Below are 22,870 nucleotides of genomic sequence, written 5' to 3' on the forward strand. Positions count from 1 at the left end.
TGTACATAATTACTAATATTCCCAATTAATTTGCAGTGATTGACAAAAGTTCTATTCAAGATTTTGCAAAGTATCCATTACTTGAATCTTCTTCTTTTTTTTTTTTGGTACTTGAATCTTTTTCAAGGTCTAACCCACTTATAGATAGCTATCTGGTTTTGGTTTTTTGTGACAGTAATATACAAACATTGATTGCATCAAAATTCCCAAGTGTATGTATAAAAACCAGTGGTTCTAGTCTGAATTTCATTAGCAATTGCAGCAAACATTTCATCACAATTTCAGAAGCAATACAGGGAAAAAAAAACAAAAAACAAATGAGGGACCATAGAGTTAACAATTTCTAAGGCTAAAATACTGATTTATAAAATAATGAGTGTTGTAGAGACTCAGCAGCAGTACATCAGCATGTAGACTGACAGTTCTTACAAAATGACCGTGTTATCAGTATCAGAGAAGAATAAAATGAGTTTAAAATTTATAATGAAACTTCAAGCAAAGAAATTACTTATAGACATATCCTGCTTAAGTTTGGTCCTGCCAACATCATTTCACAGTAACATTATTAACACATCGTATACAAACCCCAACATAAAAGCACAAAACTTTATTCTAACATATTATAATTTGTATAACTAAAACCTATGTCATAGAGGGATCAGGAAAGGAAAAGATTTAAGATGAAAGCTAGTTTGTTACCTATGAAGTGAGAATTCCAGAGAGCAGTGGAAGGTGTGGGGAGCTTTAGCGTGAGACATTGCTGGGGTTGAACAGAAGGGCATGATAGTAAGGGGTCTGGAAAACTGGGTTTGAACAGTGGCAGCCAGGATTGAGGATCACTGGGGAGAAGGAGTGAAGGATAGAGTGAGAGTATGTTGATAATCATTAAAGAATTATTTCAGGTAGGTTATCATTGTCTGTAGGGGTTCAGCCTAGGGGTAAAGTTGTCCTAGGGCATCAGGCAGCTGAGTCTTGTTTAAAGGGAGGGAGAGAAGGAGGAATGGAGAGTGCCCTGGCCAGCTGAGGAGTTGCAGGTAGATCCTAACCATCCAGAATGCCTGAAGCACTATGGAATCACTGCTCTGGGAGACCAGGAAGAATTACTGTATGCATAAGTCAGCTAATATATTCTTTAAAAACAAAAATAGTGGGTTTTCCCCCTGTGAAACAACCCCTAATTCTTTTTGGACCTAGTTTATTTTTTAAAATTCTCTATTAAGAACTCTTTTATACCATCTCAGAAGCCACTGCTACAATCTAATGTAGCTAACAAAGTTTTTCCTGATAATTAGTTAAATTTTTTTCCTATTCTTAATTTCATTCCATAGCTCCTAATTATATCCCTATAATTAGCCTGCTAATTACATCCCTTGTAATTTCTCTGCCTCTTTGATGTTTACCCTTCATTTATTTTTAGACCACCTCCTTATTCTCTCTTTAAAAACCTATACCTCTACCCTCATTACAGCACTTGAAGTGATAATGGAATTTCTCATAGAGAGCTATAAAATAAGGGCCCACATAATTACTTAAGCCAGTTTTTCCAAGTTAGTTGTTTCTTTATTAACCTATCTGTTTTTCCTTTCTCTTTTGACTTTCAAGTACTTTTGCTGTTTCGATGAAAAATTGTATTCAGAGGAACAAATGAGAAATTGTAGCAGACACAGTGAAGCAGCATTCCTTCTCTGAAGATATTGATAGCTTCCTACCTATTATTAATGATATTTCATCATTAGTTGAACTAGCTTCTATATCCACAACAGAAGGTTTTACCTGTAATATCACATTTACTGCACACGGCTGGTCCAGTGGCAACTTGATGTAGGGAGGAAAAAATTTGACATGAAGTCCGAAGATCAAAATACAAATTGTAATTCTAATACTACCTGATGGATCACAGAGAAGTCACTGAATCTCTTTGAGCCTCGGTTTGATCGTCTTCCAACATAAGATATGAAAAGTTTAAAATCTTTTCTCTGATCTCACAGTAGAAACAGAGCTTAGATTTGTTTTGTTGTTCTTATTGCTGGGTTATTTCTTTTTTCTCGAAAGATTTCTTCTATATGGTTCATGTGCCTAAATCTTCATATTTTCAGTGGAGGTTGGTGATAATAGTAAGGCAAAAATTTTAAGTCTCTGTATTCTCCTTAATACATTGTTTCAAGGAACCCCCCCAAAACTGGCTTCTTGGAACTCTGGGTAAACAAAACATTCCAGCGAGCTGCTCCACTGGGTTGGCTACGAATCAAAATCTAGGTTAATACTGGGCTAATACACTGCCAATACTATTTAGACTTCACTGTGTTTCTTCCTCCCTTTAAATCCTAAATACAATGTCTATTAATTTCCTGCTTATAATTTGTCACTTACTCCCTGGAATACATGCTTAGACAAGGAAAACAGGGCCGTTCTGAACATCTTTGGGTGAAGATAACTTGACCCACAGGAAGTGTAGTGTCAGGCATTGTCTATATCAAGAAGAAAGTTTTTTTAAAGTGTGATTTCTTGATGTTTACAAAATGCTCACAGTGACTCCTACCCAGTGCACACAATTGACAAGAGGCAGTGTCCTAAGTTCTTACTGTTAAGTTGTGGGTCTTCTTTTGCATATAAGGAAAATTCTAAAAGATAAAAGGAGTGGGGGGGTAGAGGTAGGATTGCCTTGGAGACTTGTACTTTGTTCTGTGGCCTTTAATCATGTGTCCCTTTAGTCCTATTGCATTGCGAGGGCTTTTCATTCTGTGGCCCCTTAAGGATTTTTCCCCTTTCCCCTTCCAAGTTTGGCAGGATTCTTTTGCTTTATGTTGTGTATTGGCTTTACTTCAGAGAAGACACTGAAAAATGAAAACAGATGTCAAGGCCACAAGAGCAAATATGATAACTCATGTGCTCTTGGGAGTCCCAGGAGCTCTGACCACTTAATTACTCGTTAAGATTTGGAGCTTAAATTTTGAATGGCTGCTTTGAAATTATTGTTTGACATAATGGTCAAGCCTCACTAGATATGGCATTGGGATACTGACTTTTTCCATTGCTTGAAACTTGAATGCATTTTTGATGATGTCGCCCTGTACACATAGTTAACCACTGTAATGGGATATTTTTAAACAGTATAAAACCAAATTTTGGTTCATTGTAGTCAATTGCATTGGAAATTTACAAAGGCAGATTAAACTAATAAAAGCAATTCTGTGGCATTTTTAAAATTACAGTGCCAAATAATAACTACAGAGTAGTGAATTTAATTAAGTTTTTTGGTCTGTGGGAAGAAATATGGTCTGGTAATTGCAACACACCAGTAATCATGACTTAGAAATGTTGTTCCCAACCATGCTGCACTGGAACTTACTTAACAACCATGGGTACTTCCTCTTTTACCTCTGTTTATCCTCAGATAGACATATTAGTTGTTCACTACCTCCCTGAATCATTTGGTGATTAAAATCTGTAATTCACTTTTGGGAAGCTTTCTAAGACAGTATCCATAAATTTTTTTTAAGTACATTTTTAAAATTTCTTATCATAATGGAAAAAACACTGGCCTGGGCATCAGGAGACTTGGTTTCTAGTTCTGTCTCTGCCATTGATTTACTCATTGTGTTACCTTAGGCAAATAACTTTACCTCTCTCTGCCTTGGTTTCTTCATCTATCACAAAATCAAAGAATGTCAGAGTTGGAAAAGACCACAGAGGCCATCTTTGCCTACCATTCCCCTCCCGCAAAAAAAATCCCTGCTACAGCACACCAGGTGAATTATCTGGCCTTTGATTGAAGAACTCCAGAAAGAGAAAACCTACTACTCCTGAAGCAGCCCACTCCTTTTTAGAATAGCTTAACCTAATAAGTCATTCTTTATATTAAACCTAAATTTGCCTTTTTACAACTTCTACCTGTTATTTTTGTTGCTGCCTTCTGAGATCAAAATGAATAAGTCTGATCCCTGTTCTACATGATAGCCTTCCAAGTACTTAAAGATAGACATCAAGAGGAGGGGTCCGGAGTCTTTTCTTCTCTAGGTTAAACATCTCGATTTCCTTCAACTAATCCTTATATGGCATAGCCTTGTGGCCCTTCCCCATCTGTTTGCCCCTGTCAGGATTCTCACTAGCTTATTAATGTTCATACTAAAATTCAGTGCCTGGAATTGAAGACAGTACTCAGGATATGTTCTGATCAGGGCAAATATCAGTGGAATATCATCTCCTTGTTTCTGGAAGATACACAGAAAATTACATTCGTTTCTTTGGATGCCATGTAATATATGCTGACTCATTGAGTTTACAATCCACAAAAACTTGAAATCTTTTTTATATAAACTGCTCTCTAGGCATGCCTTTGTCATCTTGTACTTGTGAAGTAGGCTTCCTGAACCCAAGTGTAAGATTTTGCTTTTGTCCCAATATTTCTATCCAGCAAGACCTTTTTGTATCTTGACTCTATCATCCACTTTTTTAGCATTCCCTCCTGGTTTTGTGTCCTCTGCCAACTTGATTGGGTTAAACCGAGTGATTATAAAGCTAGTTTCTACCTCTCAGTTCTACAATTCTATGAATAGATGGTATCTAACATTCTTTGATTCTGTGATTCTACTAAAAGTATTTCTTGTCATTTTTGCTTACATGTATAAGTAGAAAATTACACAGCCAGAGATAGTGATTGCAGTGGTCCTGTGGAGCAAGCACTGACTTAAATCATCAGAAGACTTGTGTTCAAATTTGTGCCTTTGTGACCTTGGACGTGTCACTTGATCTCTTTTGAGCTTCAACTACTTCATAGTTAAATAGTAGGGACTGGACTGAATGACTTCTAAGGTTCCTTCCAGCACTAAAACTGTGATCCCCAGTATCATCATTTTTGTTGAAGCTAGTACATTCTGTATGTACATGTAGGAACAAGTTATCCTAGTTCCATTCTTATACACAGCAAACATTAGCAGTTTTAAGACAGAGCAATATTTTAAAGTTCCTTCTAAAATTATGTTCTCTTGGTTTCCCACTTTGTTTCAGTTTGACACATATGGAGAACACATCCATCATGCCCATTCCCATCTTTTCTTCTCAGCAAATATTTAGGAAATATCAGTAACATCACCAATTGATGTAGAATATACAATTATTCAGTGAAAATATCAAAAAATTTTCCCAAAGCTTATGGTAGCTATTCTATGAAATTTCAAATTGTTTTTATTTTTCTCTCTACATGTAAGTATTGTCATAATAGTAATTTATGTAAATAAGTTTTAAAATTATATTTGAAAAGCTATAGTCACTATGCCAACTAAGGTCTTTTCTTAGTGAATAAACTTAAATCCTGTCTTTACCCTTTAAAGCAAGTGTTGGCAAACTATACCTGAGGACCAAATTCAGTCCTCTGCCTATTTTTATACAGCCTGTGAACAATCCTTAGCCTGGGAGCTGCACAAAAACAGGTGACAGGCTGGATTTGACCTTTGAACCCTGGTTTGCTGACCACAGCTTTCAAGAAACATTTGTGTTTCACTCTCTTTTGATGGAAATCTTTCTGTGTACAAAAACACACGTGCATGCGCGTGCACACACTCACACACTTTCCTGCCCTTATAAACTAAAGAGAGCGAACATAATTTTGTCTTTTTTTTGTCATTCAAGATAATCATTATAATCGGTTGATGAGCTTTGCCTTAGATCATAGGACTAGAGTTGTAAGAGTCTTCAGGGACCATCTATATAAGACCATTTGGGACACATAAGGCTTATTCTATATTGATCTAGAATATATCATGTGTACCCTAAAATTATATTTCTTCAACATACTCTTTATATAACTTCAGAGTTATGTGGGGCCTCAGAAGTCTACTAGTGTGACTCAGTCAATCAAACAGACATGTATTTTTACGTGCCTACTATATGCCCAGATATTGTGTTAGATGTAAGAATGAAACTCCCTCTTCCCAAGTTTATATTCTAATGGGTAAGACAACAAGTATATATAAAATTACATACAGAACGAATATAAATAAATACAAATATATATACAGTAGTTAAATACAAGGTAGTTTGTAAGAGGGCATTGGCAGTTGTAAGGGTTGGGAAAGGCTGCATGCGGAAGATGGTGCCTGAATAAATCATAAAGTTAAGAGATAGGCCCTAGGGAAGGAAAAGTAAGGAGGCTGTACATTCCAAACAGGTAGGATAATCAGTGCAGAGGCCCAGAAAGGGGAGATAAAATGTGCAAGGAACAGAGAGAAGGTCTGTTTGGCTGAAAAATATAGGAAGGGGAGTTACATGCAGTGAGGCAAGAAAGATAAGTTAGGGCCAGGTTGTGATAGACTTAAAAGCTAAACCAGGAGTTTATGTTTTGTCCCAAAGGCTATAGGAAGCCACTAGAATTGATTGAATTGAACAAGGGAGTCACACAGTCTTTGGCAACTACTTTGGCAACAGTGTATAGGATAGACTGGCATGGTGAAGACACTTGAGGCAGGGAGACCAGTTGGGAGCCTGTTGCAGAAATCTAGGTAAGAGGTGATGAAAGCCTGAACTAAAGTGGCAGCTGTGTGAGTAGAGGGAAAGGGTTGGGCACAGGAGCTATTGTGAAAGTAGAAATGGCAAGATTTGGCAACTGATTCGATATGTTTAGTGAGGGGTAGTGAGCAGTTGAGGATGACCTTTCCCAACTGGGAAGATTAGAATGATGGTCATCAAGAAATAAGGAGGATGGAAAGAGAGAGTTTGGGGGGAAAGCTAATGAGTACAGTTTTGAATGTGTTGAGTTTAATATATCTCCAGGACATCCAGTTCAAAATGTCTCATGCCCAAAGCATGAATTATATTTTACTTGCTTTCTTGTCACTTGTCTTTCTCATGAAAGGAGAGTGCAGGATGAGCAGGTTTATGAGCTGCTGGGTACCATAAAATGGTTGTCTTTTTACAAAATTAATTATTGAATTAAAAGCTAAAAGTACCCTCCTTCTATGCTGTTTATATATCTTAAATGAAATCTTTATGGTTTTTCAATATCTTTTGGCTTTACATCAGAAACATGTCCCTATTTCAAAATTAGTAGCCACTTCAACGTTTTACTTAGCTTGAACCTAATCTAAATCATATAACTTCATAGTAAAATATTACTATAATGTACTCTTAGTATACTGCTGCTAAGTAATATTCAGTCTAGTTACCCTTTTTGCAAATCTAAGAATAGAGATTTTGCTGAGGCTGCCAAACTTATATTTTTCCCAAAATTTCTGTTGTAATAGATTTTTTTTTTAATGTAATTGGGGAGGGGGTGGAACTAAGAAATAGACCATGTATGTCCTCTTTCCAACTTTGCTTAATTACCTAGTGAACATCATATCATGTAGCCTCTTCTGTTAAAGAGAAAGCAAATAATGACTTTAGAGAGTTTGTCTGAATTTATTGGCTTGAAATGAATATTAAATCACAATCCTTTAGCTAACATTTAAATTTTAGTCCCCTTAGTTGCCACAGAAATATTTCTTCACATTGACACTGTTATTATTTAGTCAGTCAATAAACATTTATTAAGCACCTACTATGTGCCGAGCATTGTGCTAAACATTGGGGATACACATATGAAAGAAAAAAGACTCTCTCTCTACCCTCAAAGAGCTTACAATCTAAAAAGCAATCAAAGAAATCCCAAATGAGTGTTGCCAGAGAATTGAGAGAGATCCAAAATGAGTGCAGCCAGGTGGGAAATGAGATGTCTAATGTCCCCTCTACTTAAATGGAGGAGTTTATAGTTCCACCCACCCATCAGAAAGGCAAAGGTGCCGAGGTGGGAATTACAGGGCTAATTTGGATTTTAACACTATGAAGACATAATGAACTTATTGGGAACATGGTGAAGTCAAAGTAGTCCAAAATGAGTAGGGGGGTGGATGATGCCTTAGGAAAGGATTTGAAAAGGATTAAATAATTCAAAGTAAATGTATGTATTATATAAATTCAAAGATCAAAATGATAAGGAAACTGCACAAATAGAACTTAAGAGAATATAATGTAGTATGTAAATCATTTTGGAAAATGTTGACTCATCTAGAGAAAATTCATTCAGTACATTCTAGAGACCTTGTGAGTTGTGATGTTAAAAGAGACATAGAAGTGAAAGTGGATAGATAGCCAATTGGAGATTTTGCTAGTGTAGTATCAGCAAAATATGACTGCTCATTTAGACTTCATGTTTCATGGGACAAAAATGCTGTGCATTTCATATATAAAATTCTAGAGCCCTTGCTTCTTAAAAAGTATTCTCATTTAGGGCAATTTTCTATCAAAGAGGAAGAAGAACAATGGAATTAGCAATTATTAAATGCCTACTATGTGCCAGGCGTTATGCTAAATGTTTTACAAATGTCTCTTTTACAAGTATTTATTGAGTGTTCATTACATGATAGTACTATGAGGGGTAGATTTAAACTTTTTTAAGGTATATTATACGCTCCCTGATCTCAGGGAAATTTCTCTGGTTGGCAAAATAAGACAAACATGTTGGACAGACAGCATCAGGAATATTATGCTTACTTCTGGAAACTGCTCAAGGGTCCTAGAACCATCATATGGGGTATAGACAAACTGGGTAGTGGAAGGATGGTGTATATATAGGGACACAAAAAATATTATGTATTTGAATGGTTTTCACGTGGAAGAAGGATTCAGTGTGTTCTATGTAGCTCCAAAGTTAGTAGAGATCTAGGATTTGTGGGTGAAAGATTTCAGTTCATTATAAAGTAGACCCTTATAACAATCAGAGCTTTCCAGAAATGGAATGTATTAACTTGTGGTAGTAAGTCACAAGATATTCTAGTAGTGGCTGGATGGCACCTGCCAGGGCTATGATGAAAGGAACTAAAACTAGAAGACAGAAGATTTAGGTTCTTAATCCTACCATTAGTTCCTTGTTGGATCTTGGCAAATAACTTCACTTTCTGGGAAGACAGAAGTGAAAGAATTAGAGTAGATGTAGAGTAGATGATCCCTAAGCTCCTTTCTATTTTTTTCACAATTATTTTTATGCCAGTGTCCTTGTAAACACATTTGAATATATGTGATTATGTGCTATGTGATGCAAACAGTATGTATCGTGGGGTTTTAGAGGAAGGATATATAAGTGGAGAATAGAGGAAAGCTATATTAAGTATCAAGTATGTGGGTAGGAAGTGGAATAATAGACTAAGCATTGAGAGAAGCTACAAGATGGCAAACAGTGCTATAATTACAATGAAAAAAAGAAGACATTTTCTTTATTCCCTTTATTCCAGTGATCTCCAAAGTGCTCCCTGCCCCTACCTTGGAGATCTGGAATATAGTCCTCAATTGCCACTTAAGAACCCTGTCATCTTAGTCAAGTCAGGATCTGGAATCTCAACATTGAAAGGGACCTCTTGGACCAGGTAAACCAAACCCACACCTGAACAGAAACCCTCTACAACTCATCCAGGTAGTGTGTTACGGTGGAAAGACCACTGCCTTAAAATCAGAAGACCTGGGTTCAAATCCTACTTCTACCTAGTATTGCTTCTGACCTTGAGCAAGTCATTTAATCTCCCTATGCCTCAGTTTCCTCATCTGTAAAATGAGGGTGTTGTACTACTTAACCTAGGAGGGCCTTTCTAGCTCTTTATTTCTAATTTTTGATTCTTAGACCTCCTGAAGCCGATCACTGCATTTTTTAAAATAAGTTTTCCCTTGCATTGAGTCTGAATTTGCCTCCTACTACTTCTAATCCTTCCTAAGTCTTATCTCCAAGCTAATCACTTGCTTCAACTGGTCCTGATATGACATTAAGTGAAGGCCTTTCACTAGCCTAGTTGTCCTCCTCTGGATAACCTCTAGCTTATCAAAGTACTTCATAAGGTCATTTTCCTTTGTTATCGGGTTGACCAATCTGATGAGTGTGAGCTGGTACCTCAGAGTTGTTTTGGTTTGTGTTTCTCTGGTTGGTAGTGATTTGGAGCATTTTTTCATTTGACTGTTGATGGCTTCAATTTCTTCTTCTGAGGGCTGCCTGTTCATGTCCTTTGACCATTTATCGATTGGGAAATTGCTCTTGTTTTTGTGAATTTAGGTCAGTTCCCTGTGTATTTGGCATCAGAGAAACTTGCTGTGGTTCCCCCCTTCCCCTGTTTCCCCACTTCCCTTCAAATTTTGTCTGTATTAGTTTTGTTTGTGCAATAGGGTTTTGGTTTCATGGAATTGGAATTGTCCGTTTTGCTTCTTGGTGATCCTCTTGGTTTCTTATTTAGTCATGGATTCTTCCCTTATCTGTGGATCTGTGAGGTGGGTTTTTCTAATCACCCCTAGTTTGCTCATTGCTTTTTGTGTCTGGATAAGTGCCTATTTTATTTGACTTAGCTCTATGGAGTAATTGATAGTTTGATTGGTATGGCGCTGAATGGGTAGATTATTTTGGGTAGAATTGTCATTTTTGTTGTATTGGCTTGGCTTATCCATAAGCAATTATCTGAGTTTGTTTGTGTGAAAGGTGCTTTCTGGTTGTGTCCATGTAGCTCCTGAGTAGGTTTTCAGTGCTTCTAAGGTGGTGTGGTCTAGGGAAGGGTGTGGTCATACTGGTCTCCTGGTCTGCACTCTCCTCCTTACTTTGGAGGGGCTCCTACTTCCTTGTAGCCACAAACATCAGTTGCTCCTCTCTGCCCTAGAACTTTGGCCAGGAGCCCTTGGGGCAAAGCTTAGCACCTCGAGCGCTTGCTTTCCCACCTAGAATTTTGACCAAGGACTAGGTGTGGGCAGTGGAGTTGCCAGACAGCACCAGATCCTGTGACCAGTGCTAGCATAGGGTTCCCCCATAATCTCTTTCTGGCCAGTTATCTAATCTCCTACTGTCAATAATCAATACAAGAAAATTGAGGTAAGTTGGACCCAATGACCACTTGGCCAAACTGCACCTATAGAAGACAATTCTGGCCTGAATTGCCTAAATGTGAACACCATTGTGAATACTGTGGCCCATTACTTAAAAAGTATTCTGTCTTAAAGAGATAAATACAAATGTGAGAACTCACTGAAAGCAGACTGGGAGTGCTATGAGGCCACAGGAGTTCACACTTTTATCTGATAGTGTAAGGGGAGGGACTAAACAAGGGAAGCCCTAGAAAAGATTCCTACAGCTTAGTTCTGTAATTTTTTTGCTGCCAGAGCTCATAGGAAAGAGCTGGAGTTACCATTCCTGAGTTGAATATATTTGAAGAAAGGAATACAAGGCCTAGGAACATGGCTGCCAAAAACTTGTTTGAAAGCTTCATAATGGATCTCACTTGCCCCATCTGCTTTAGCTATTTTATTGACCCAGTGATTCTCAGTTGTGGCCATAGCTTCTTCCAAGAGTGTCTTCTTAGGTGTTCGGAGGATGCCAACACACCAGAAACCTGCCCATAGTGTAGGACAATCATCCAATTTGGAGACCTCTTGTGCAATGAGACTGCAGAGTCTGGCTATCACTGGCAAACTGCTTAGACCTCATTTACTACAGAGCATCAGGGATCTGACCATCTCTGATAGACACAGAGAAGAAGAGAACCTGTTCTGTGAGGATGACCATAGACTCTTGTGTTGGTCTTGCTTTTTAACTACAGACCACAAGGAGCACAAAGTCCTTCCCTTGGAAGAGGTTTCTGGACAGTGCATGGAGAAGCTCCAGGCTATGTGGAATATTTTAAAGAGACAGAAGGAGAGATTTCAAATTGATTTGGAATATGAGAAATTGAAAGAGCTTCACTGAAAGGCAGAGGGCCAGACTTTCAAAGAGTCAGTTATATCTGAATATGAGAAAATACACCAGTTCTTGTTAGAGGAAGAACAGCTCCATCTGCAAAGACTGGACAAGGAAGCAAAGGACAGCTTGGCAAAGTTTGAGGAGAGCAAGGCCAGACTATCCCAACAGATGCACAATCTGCAAATGATGATATTAGAAATAGAGAAGAATTTTGAGAAGCTGCCCAAGGAAATGCTCAAGGAGAAGCCCCAGAGGACATGGAATATTTTAAGAGGAAAAAAGGATGACCTTCAAATTGAATTGGAATGTGAGAGAGGGAGAGAAGCACAATTTAAGTTGGAAAACGAGGTCATGAAACAGTTGGTTATGTCTGAATATGAGGAAAAGTGCCCGTTTGTGTTAGAGGAGGAACAGCTACATCTGCAAAGACTGGCCCAGGATGCAAAAGATAAACTGGCAAAGTTTGAGGAAAGCCAGCCCAAGTCGTCCCAACAGATCTATGATCTGCAAGTGGCGATGTCAGAAGTGCAGGACAATTCTGAGAAGCCTCTCAGTGACGTTCTCCGGGATATGAAAGGTACATTGGAGAGGAATGAGGAGCTATTCCTTCAAGATCCAGTGCTTGCTTCACCCGGATCCCTATCCCCGGCAGGGCAATGTGCTGATTACTTTCTAGGGGGAGGTAGCTCTGGATCCTGAAACCTCCAGTTCTCATCTTGTCCTCTCTGATGATTTGAAGAGCGTCAGATATGTTAGTGTCCCGCAGGACTTGGCTGACAGCTCAGAAAGATTGACTTCTCTGTTGCTGTCTTGTCTACTCAGAGCGTCACCTCAGGGAAACACTATTGGGAAGTAGAGGTGAGAGATGAGACAGAATGGAGAGTCGGTGTTTGCCAAGTATCAAACAAGAAGAGGCAACTCTTGCTTTGCATTGAGTATACCCCAATTGGCTTCCAATTTGGAAATGACTTTGACCTCAGGAATTCACATGATGACATTCTTGTCGGCCAGCCTCTATGCAAATCGGGCATTTTCTTGGATTACGAAAGGGGACATAAAGCATTTACAATGCTACAGACAGAATCCCTAATCTACAGCATTTCAAATGTTCCTTTTCATGGGCCTCTTCACCTTTGCTTCTGTCCTTACCCTCCAAAGGAAGAAATCACCCATGGATCTCTCATTATCTATCCCAGGAGTAACCAGTAGAGGAATGTCGATGATAATTACTGTTGGAGACTTTCCATTTCAAGGAACTGATAAAAATTCCTAAAATGATTTTTTATTCACTAGAACCCATGTCAAACAGATCAATAAAGTTATCTGTAACTATCAGAAACAATGAAAATTAAATCCATTTTATTTATAACTGGTTCATTAAATATGGTGGCAAGAACGGAACACAGTACCCCAAGCATAATCTGACCAAGGCAGGACACTATAGTTCTTCTAATGCAGCCTAAGATTGCATTAGCTTTCTTGGCTGCCATATCACATCACACTGTTGATGTATATTGAGCTTGAAATACACTAAAATCTCTGTTGTTTTTTGTTTTTTGTTTTTTTCAGATGAATCACCCTCTAGGCATGCCTTCCCCATCTTGTACTTGTGACGTTGATTTTTTTGAACCTAAGTATACAAGTTCAGATTCATCCGTGTGATACTTCATCTTATTAGATTTAGCCCAGTGTTCTAGCCTGTCAAGATCTTTTTGTATCCTGATTTCATCAAGTGTTTTAGGTATACTTCCAAACTATCTAGAATTGGTCCAAGTCATTGATAAAAAATGTTAAACAGCACAGGGCCACAATCCAGATTCCTGGGGTTCTCCATTGGAGATCTCCTTCCACGTTGACATTGAATCACTAATAACAATTTTTCTAAGTACAGCCATCATCCAGTGCCAAATCCACCTAATTATGTCCTGTCATCTAATTCTTATCCACAAGAATATCATGAGACACTTTATCAATCGCTTTACTAGAATTTAAGTAAACTACACGTAAAATATTCCTCTAACCTGCTAGTATAGTAGCCTTGTCAAAAATGAAATAAGCTTAGTCTGTTCTTGTTGAAGCCATGTTGGTTCTCTGTGATTGCCACTTTTTTTCTTTAGATGTTTTGTTTGCCTAAGTTCCCTGGCCTATAGTTTGCAGATTCTATTTTATTCGCTGAACCTCTCAGAGTCTCAGTCTCCTCATCAGTAAATTAGCAATAAAAATATTCACACTACATATCTCACAGGAATTCTGTAAAGATCAAATGAGATAATGTATCAAAGTGTTTTATCTTCATGAGCTATACAAATATAAGTTATTACTATTCATTAAAAATTACCCTCTGATTTGAAAAAGATACTTGTGTGTTAAATTGCAGAATCCTTTTTTTAAGGAAGAACAAGAGACTTTTCAAAATAAGAAGTTATTTAGCATTTTATTCAAGAATTTAAATTCTTTTTTTTTTTTTTTTGCTAGGCAGTGGGGTTAAATGACTTGCCCAGAGTCACACAGCTAGTAAGTGTGATGTGTCTGAGGTCGGATTTGAATACAGGTCCTCCTGAATCCAGGGCGGGTGCTCTATCCACTGTGCCAGCTAGCTGTCCCAAGAGTTTAAATTCTTAAAATGATTAACAGATAGTTTATACTCAAGATAAGTAAAAAGATAGTAAAAGAACACCTAGCTGCACTTGATGAATTCAGATCACCTAGCCCAAGTGAATTGCATCCTCAAGTCCTGAAAAAAGTAACAGACAAGTGCTAAGCTACTGTCAGTTCAATCTGAAATATTGTGGAAAATAGGAGAGAGAACCACAAGATTAGAGAAGAGCAAATATTGTCTCAATTTTAAAAAAAGGGGGGGGAAGAGAACAGAGTCTGCAACTATAGGCCAGTAAGCTTGATTTTGATTTCTGGGAAAATTCTAGAATAGATCATTAAAGAAACAAGGGGAAGGGGGAGAGAGAGAGAGTGTGTCAGCATTTATTAAGTGCTTACATGTGCTAAGCACTGTGTTACGTTCTGGGAATACCAATACAAGTGTGTATGACAGACTCTGCCCTCAAAGACATTCTACATTCTAATGAGAAGCTAACACATAACGGGGTGAAAGGAGAGTATGGGCTCATTGGCATGATGTGGAAGTGGACTGGCTCAGGACAAGATGAGGCCAAAGTTCACTCTCAGGGCCTAAGGTCTCAGGGGTGGAAACCAAAGTTTCAGTTCAGGGAACATGAGGATGATGATGGCCGAAGTGTGGGCAGCATGGTGATCATCAAGAACCAATTTTGCACCCCCCCCCAAAAAAAGGACAGATTTTTGCCAGACTGATCTCATTTCCTGTTTTGACAGTATTTCTAAACTAGTAGATGAGGGAAATGCTGCATATATATAGTTTGCCTAAATTCTAGAAAAGCTCTTGACAAAATATCTCATTTTTTTTTTGTGGGAAAAAATGGAGAGATATGGATTAGATAATAATTCAAGCAGATGAATGTAAAACTAGTTTAATGGCGTTGCTAAAATAATGGTTTAATGTTTCAATGCCATCGTGTAAGAAGGACTCTAGGGGACTAGGAAGCTTCACCTGGACCTTGTGGTGTTTGACCTTGTTATGAATGACTTGAATAAAGACAAAAACAGCATATTCAGCCAAATGTGGGAAGATTAGTTCACACAGTGAATGACAGAGTTAAGATCCAAAAGGATCTTGACAGGTTAACAGGGATGAGGAACCTGGCCTCAGGGCCTCCTGTGGCCCTGTAGGTCCTCAAGTGGGGACCCTTTGATTGAGTCCAAGTTTTACAGAACAAATCCTTTTACTAAGGGGATCTGTTCTGTGAAGTTTGGATTTAATCAAAGTGCCACACCTGAGGACCTAGAGGGCCACAGGTGGCCTCGAGACCATAGGTTCCCCACCCCTGGATTAGAGCATTGGGCTAATTCTGAGATGAAATTCAATAGGGGTAAATATAAAATCTTACACTTAGATACCCAAAATCAACTTCAAAATTACTAGATCATAATTACTAGTATCATTAGGTAGCAGTTCGCCTGAATAAGACCTGGATATTTTAGTAGACTGCAAACCTAATATGAATCAACAATGTAATGTGGCTGACACGAAAGCTAAGGCAATCTTGGGCTGATCTGAGAGGCATACCTTCAGCAGAGAAGTAATAGCCCCATTGGACTCTGTCCTTAGAAGAAATTATCTGAAGTGTTGTATTCAGGTCCAGGCACCACAGTTTTAGAAGGACATTAACAATAAGATGGAAAATACCCAGAAGAGAGCATCCAGGCAAAGGGCTTTGAGTGCAGGACATGTGATCGTCAGGTGAAGAAAGTGGGAGGTATTTAACCTGGAAGGAGTGAAGACTCCGTGGAGACATGATAGATAGCTGTCTTCAAGATTTGACAGACTGTCATGTAGAGGAGAGATTAGGTGTGACTTCTTGGAGCTGAAGGGACAAATCATGGATAGATGTTACCAAGGTATAAAGTTAGGCTTAATGTCAGGACAATTTTCCAAAGAAGTAGAGCTGTCCAACAGTGGATTAGGCTACTTTGGGAGGTGATGGGTCCCCCTCCTTGGCAGTCTTCAAGACTGCCACTTGTTAAGTATGTTCTGAAGGGGATGGCATTCATGTGTGAGGTGGGCTTTATCGCTACTGACGTTCCTTCAAAAACTCAAATTCTGTGATCGTTATCATTTTGTTTTTTACGTCAGTGACCCCTGAGAGCCCCAGGGTCCCTATCCTAAAATAAAGCATCTTTGAATAGTAGAAATAAAATTCTATGTGACCACAAGTTCAATAAACATTTTACACTAGGCGGCAAGTATTTGTAAAGTATTTCCTTCATGTGCTACTAATTTACAGGAAAGAGATGCTTTTAGAAAAATGTGTGCATGCCTAATTGAAAAAGTACATAGTAATCAACTTTTATTCCTGGCTTTCATACAACAGGCTGACTAACATGGTAGCCAAATTTAGGTTGCCTGAGGACAGACTACTTACTGACTAATACTAGGTCTGTGTGTGGCCATGACCAAATGCATTTTCTGACCACAAGACCATGTCTGGATTCTGCTTTGTAATTACCGCACAGCCTACTGTAATTGTAAGACATATATTTACTTCCTGCCTTTGCCATGTAGTTGTGTCCAAGAATCTGAACTGAACTGGAAATGTAGATCTCAATGTGATCTTCCTAACATTTGGAATTGTCCAGTGAATGGGGTGTGTGGTTGTATATAGCCGTGTATGTATGTGTGTGTATATATGCTTTAAAATACATGCTTTGCTCCAGCTTTCTACATTTAGGTTAAGCAGACCTCCATGAAAATTAACAGTTTTTACTATTTAGATCAGGAGTCTTAACCTTTTTTGTGTCGTGGACCCCTTTGGCAGTCTAGTGGAACCTTTGGAACCCTTCACAGGATAATGTTTTTAATGCATAAAATAATTACATGAGATTACAAGGGAAATCAATTATATGGAAATATAGTTATCAAAATATTTTTAAAACATAATCATTGGCTCCAGGTTTAGAACTCCTGGTTTAAATGAAACCATTTACTAAGCAGTAGCAAATCAAAAAGCTTCCCCGGCCAAGGAAGAAAGAATAGTAATAAATTTAGCTAGCTAACAACTCATTGTGTGATCTTGTTGAGCAAATCTATTTCTCTCTTTGAGTCTATTTCCTTATCCATAAAATAAAGACCTTGGATTAGCTGAACTCTAAACTCCTTTCTAGCTTCCCAGACTGTGTCATGTTAGTAGTGGCTCTATGTTCTCCCCACCACCTGCCTTTTGATGTGTTTCTGATGTTTTCATGTTCTTTTCATGTCTTGAGGTCACTAAGTTATTGTAAGTAAACAACTAACAGAGTCAGATTTTTGTCTGTTTATAAAACATTGTAGAATCTCAGAGTTTATGCCTTGTCTTTTATATTTTTTCTACTGCCTTTCTATAATTATTTTCCCCACTGTTTTAAGAATTACCATTCTGGTTTTGTATTTTTTCCAAATGGGACAAACATGTTGGTAGAATTCTTTTTATATCACTTTAAATAAACATAGCTTTCAACTGAAGAAAATGTTTGTCTCTAGGAGACTTTAGTTGTTGCAAAGTCCTCTGTGTTTTAGTTTCCCAGACCTTGAGCTATTAGTCACCATTGACACTCTTCCTCATTCTCAGTTTTGCTCACCTTCTCCTTTCATGATCACTGATGTCAGTCATCACCTACAATTTTCAAGTTCCCTACTCATCCTTCCCTGTTTGTGGGTATCACATTTGAGTTGTCCTTGCTTGCTTCCTCAACATTCCGAAATTCAGAAAAAAGCCTAAGGCTGATTTTGTTGGCCTCGGCACATGTTTTTCGTCTATAATTATACTTCCCAGTGTGGCAGAGTAGAAAAAATATCAGCTCTGGAATCAGAGGATATTGGTTCAAATTTTGCCTCTGATACTCAACTATCTATCTATGTAAACTTGGACAAGTTAAAGTTACTTAAGCTCTCTAGGAATCAGTTTCCTCATCTGTAAAATGAGGCGATTAGGTCAGATGGCCTCTGAGGGTTTTGACAGTTTAGCTCAGATCTCTGCCAGAGGCTCTTCTTAGGCTTTGTCACCTACACTATTGCCTTCCCATTTGAGATTACCCTGTATCTTGTATGTATGTTTTACATATTATCACCTGCATTAGAATGTGAGCTCCTTAAGGGCAGGGACTGTGTTTTTGCTTTCTTTGTATCTCCCAGTGCTTAGTACAGTGCCTGGAACGTAGTAAGTACTTAATAAATAAATGCTAGTTGACTAACTGACTAGATCTATGACCCTGTGATTTCCCAGCATTTAACATGATAGAAAATCAAGTTTGACATCGCAGTGAAACGTTCTCTACAATCAACCGTAAAGGAATATCTCTTCAAATTTTTGATCTGGTGCTACTTCTGGGTGCCGAATATTAAATAGAAAGAAGCAATAGTGCTTCTATCTGTCACTCAAAAGGGAAAGGCCAGGTGATAGAGTGGGGAGCTCAGTGACCTTAGTTTAGAATGCCTGGTGTCAGTTCTCAGCTCTACCAGGTGCCAGCCCTTGAGACCTTCACTTCAGTGAGCTTTGGTTTCCTCAGATACAAAATTAAAACAATAGTTCTTGCTCTACTTATGTCACAGAGTTGGAGTGAGGATTAAATAAGCTAATGTACATAAGTACTTTACGATTATAAATGACTCTATAAATGGGAAGTGATATTTTTGCTAAAAGATTTTTTTGCACAGAATATTGTGTAAGCATGACCCATATTATTTCCACAGAGATGTTTTAATATTATATAACTAGTTTAAACTATACTCTATGGAACTTGTGTCTTTTCATCTAATAAAATGTTAATTTAAAAGGCATATTTCCCTTGATTGTATTTTTTTTTTTGCCCCAGGTGGACTCCCTGTAGACCCAACTGATGATGACTCAGAAGAACAAATAGATGAAGATATGATTGTGACCCAAAGTCAAACCAACTTGATTTGCCCCATTACTCAGGTACTTTGCCTTAAATAGATTTTTTGATAGAAAAAGTGCTTACGGACTTATCTACCTAATCAAAAAAAGTGATTTGTCTTCATATTCAGAGTAGAGGGTGGAGAGAATTGAATAGTAAGATAGGAGTATAGGTACTGCTGGCAAAATGAAGTAGTGCTACTTTTCTGACTGCCAACCAGTCAAGAAGTCTAGAAAGAAATTGATGCTTCCAACAGTTCTTCATTGTACAATGTTGGTGGGTTGCTTTAATAGTTGTTATCTTACTTTGTGCGAATGGAAAATTAAACATTAAAAGGCTAGTGCTTGAAATCCCGACTCCTGACAATGGTAATTTAGCGAGCTGACTGGAAGGTGATTGTCATCATTCCTATAAACCTAATCTTCTTGATTACAGTTGGAAATGAAGAAACCAGTGAAAAATAAAGTATGTGGACACACCTATGAAGAGGAAGCCATTAGAAGAATCATTGAGTCCAAACACAAAAGGAATAAAAAGGCATGGTGAGTTCACAAGGAAGAAAAAAAAGCTATAGCTCTTTCCTTTACCTAGCAAATCAAAAGCATTTTGTTCAAGCAAATATTTTGAACTTGGCAGAGTCAGAGGAAGGAATACTTAAATGTCCATTCTCAATCATATTCAGCTCAATAGTTGTATAAACATGAAAGCTAACTCTCTGTAAAAATAATACGTGAGGGGAAATTTTATAAATTGCTCAGGAAGGGTGTGGGAAAAGAGCAAGCTATTCAGAAAGCGGAGCATTTTGTAGTGGAAAAAGCATTGGATGGAAAGTCGGAAGACCCACACTGGCATCTGTAAACTTCTTGTGCAGCAAGGGCAAGTCATTTCCTCTTTATGAGCCTCAGTTTTCTTGTCTGTAAAATGAGGGGAGGTTGGACTGGATGATCTGAGACCTTTTTGAAATCTAAAATTATTGTTTTTATGACTTTTAGGATTATAGATCCAGAGCTATGAGGTTTCTCAAAGGCTATCTCTAGTCCAATTCCCTGATTTTACAAATAAGGAAACATACCCAAGGTAGTTGTGATTGCCTAAGGTCATACAATAAATGGCAGAGGCCAAGTTTAAATTGATGCATCAGATGTACATAAAATAAGAGAAAAATTGTGAGGATTAGCTGTCAGAGTCCCTCTATTCCCCTTTGAAAAATTTTCCTAGGTTATGTATATCTTCAATTAAAAATAATTACTTCCTTAGGCAGTATGGTACAGCATAAAAGGCATTGGGAGGTGGAGTAAGAGAACCTGCATTTAAATCCCAACTTTGCCACTTATTCAGCATATGGCCTTGGGCAAGTCATTGGGACTCAGTCTCCTCATCTGTGAAATGAGAATATTAAGGTTTGTACTGATTACCTAACAGAGCTGTAAGGAAAGTGCATGATAGACTTTAAAATGCTGTTAAACGAGTTGGACTTTTTCATCGTTACTAATTTGTCCCAAGAGAGGATAGGTATGGTGAAGTTTCAGTACAATTCTGGTATTCATCCCTCCTATGTATTCTTTTATTAGGGCCTGTAAATAAAAGGAGAATCTGCTTATACCCAGTCTCTTACTGAATTTAGAAATGGGGGGAGGGGCTCTGAAATAGTATGTTCTGATGCTCATTCAGTATTTTTTATCAGTCAGCAGTGATTTTTTAAAGTGCTTCTTCAGTCACTGGGAATATAAAGACAAAAGTGAAACAATCCCTGCCCTCAAAGAGCTTACATTTAATGGGAGAGATGGTATGTGCACTTGTAGAATACATACAACTAAATTTTGGGAGCAGGTCACTAACAGCTGATAGGATCAGAAAAAGCTTCACATACAAGATAGCACTTGAGCTGAGGCTTCCAAGAGGCCAAAGTGAGGAGGAAGAGCTTTCCCAGGATGGGAGAGGGCTGCTTAGGAGGCACAGAGGCAGGAGTGAAAGTATCATGTCTAATGAACCTGAGTGGGGAGAGGGAAATAACGTGTAAGGGGCCTGGAAAGGTAGGAAGCAAACAGGTTGTGAAAAGCTTGATATGACAGATAAAGGAGTTTATATTTGATCCTAAGGGAATAGGAAACCAGTGGAGTTATAATGGAGGTAAGGCCTAAAATGTGGTGCAAAGTTGAAGTGGCTATCAGTACACATAATGTTGTGTTTTTGTGTAACCCACCTGAATGACCTATTTCTACAGTGAACCTGCCTGTCCACTACTTTCAAGGGTTATTTATAAATATGTTTTTCAATGCTTTTGTTTTTGCTTTGATGCAGTTAAGTTCTCCTTAAAGTATATAACTTAAAAAACATCACGTCCCCAGGTTTGTTAGCTATATGATGATCTTCCATACTAAAGGTTTGAGTTTTTCAGTATCACCTGAATTTTAGTTCAATTAGATTATCAGAAATTGGAGGGAATGTTGTTAATAAATCCAACTACCTCCCTCTGATTCCCTGAAAAAGCACTTTCAATAATGGTTAATGTCAGTTACAGTCCTCAATACTTGTCTGTATCATTACCTATCCTGTTTCTCTCTGATCACAAAAGATGGGGCATCCCTTGCTCCTTAATAAAGCTAATTCTTCTTCCTGAATCTTTTATTCCATTGCCTGACCTTACTCTAGGGGTCATTTCTTTTTAAATTATTTTAAGTTAAATGTTATTTTTTTAAGTTAACAAGTATTTATTTTCTCTCCCTCACATGCACTGAGGGGAGTGCACTGGGGGTGGGGGGAACCTTGTAACAAATTCTAAAGTGCCAGTGATCAGGGTTAAAGTCTTTTTTAGATTTTTGTAGATTAATGGGAATATTTAAAATGAACTGTCAAAAAACTTAAGAAATGTATTATAATTGGCAAAGCTCTGAGAAAAAAACATCAAAGGGTAACAAGTTATTTTTATGTGTAATAATGATTTAGCAGGCTTTTCCTTTTTTAAATTAAATTGTATTTTTTTCACTTATCGAGTATTTTTTCCCCACTTCTTCCTCATCTTCTGGGAAAACAAAAGAAATAAAAACAAATCCCTCATAATAAATAAGCATAGTCGAGCAAAACAAAACCCTAAATTGGCCAGTAAAAAATTATATGTCTCAGCAGAGCCAAGATAGTGGAGTAGCAAGAAGTATATTGACCCCTCCCCATCAAGTCTTCCAGACAGATGTAGAAAACACACCAGATTGAACCCTGCTCCCAAAAAACTCAAGGAAAAGTCACAGTGGGTCATTTTTCCAGGCCAGGTCAATATATGGAGACAGAAGTCTATGAACACTGAGGATGGAGTCTGTCTAGGAACCCACTGTGTACAGCATTACAGCACAGGGAGAGATTGTGCACCTCCACAGAGTCAGCATAGAGGGACCTAAACTTGTGTAGGGTTCAAGAACAGGGGCTAACTGGCAACTCAGTTACTCACTAGCCAGTTTGAGGTCATCATCGATCCACACTCAGTAGGGATCTGTACCTACAAGAATAGTACTTCAGCTATAGCAGGTGTAGGCCCTGGGCTGAGTACTGAGAAAGGAGCAAGTTCAGAAACAATGGGCCGCCTTGTGGAATGGGTCCAAGTAACAGGGCAGGATCCTAGTTCCAACTTCTCGCCCAATT

The 22,870-nt window shown here is 38.1% G+C and overlaps 1 protein-coding gene and 1 long non-coding RNA gene across 3 annotated transcripts in view; one reads left to right on the forward strand and one right to left on the reverse strand.

The window, feature by feature from the left end:
• The window catches only part of LOC114030636 (E3 SUMO-protein ligase NSE2-like), a 259,588-nt gene that overhangs the window by 226,456 nt on the left and 10,262 nt on the right, over positions 1–22,870 (forward strand). Inside the window, exons 5-6 of the mRNA XM_027845487.1 lie at positions 19,175–19,278; positions 19,673–19,779. Of these exons, the coding sequence (XP_027701288.1) occupies positions 19,175–19,278; positions 19,673–19,779 (211 nt within the window). The remainder of the gene's footprint in view (positions 1–19,174; positions 19,279–19,672; positions 19,780–22,870) is intronic.
• LOC114030637 overlaps positions 1–22,870 on the reverse strand; it is a 92,215-nt gene that overhangs the window by 49,097 nt on the left and 20,248 nt on the right. The gene's annotated exons all lie outside the window — the stretch shown is intronic.

The sequence above is a fragment of the Vombatus ursinus genome, unplaced genomic scaffold, assembly GCF_900497805.2.
Source record: "Vombatus ursinus unplaced genomic scaffold, bare-nosed wombat genome assembly UNPS02014973.1, whole genome shotgun sequence".
NCBI classification, from domain to species: Eukaryota; Metazoa; Chordata; class Mammalia; order Diprotodontia; family Vombatidae; genus Vombatus; species Vombatus ursinus.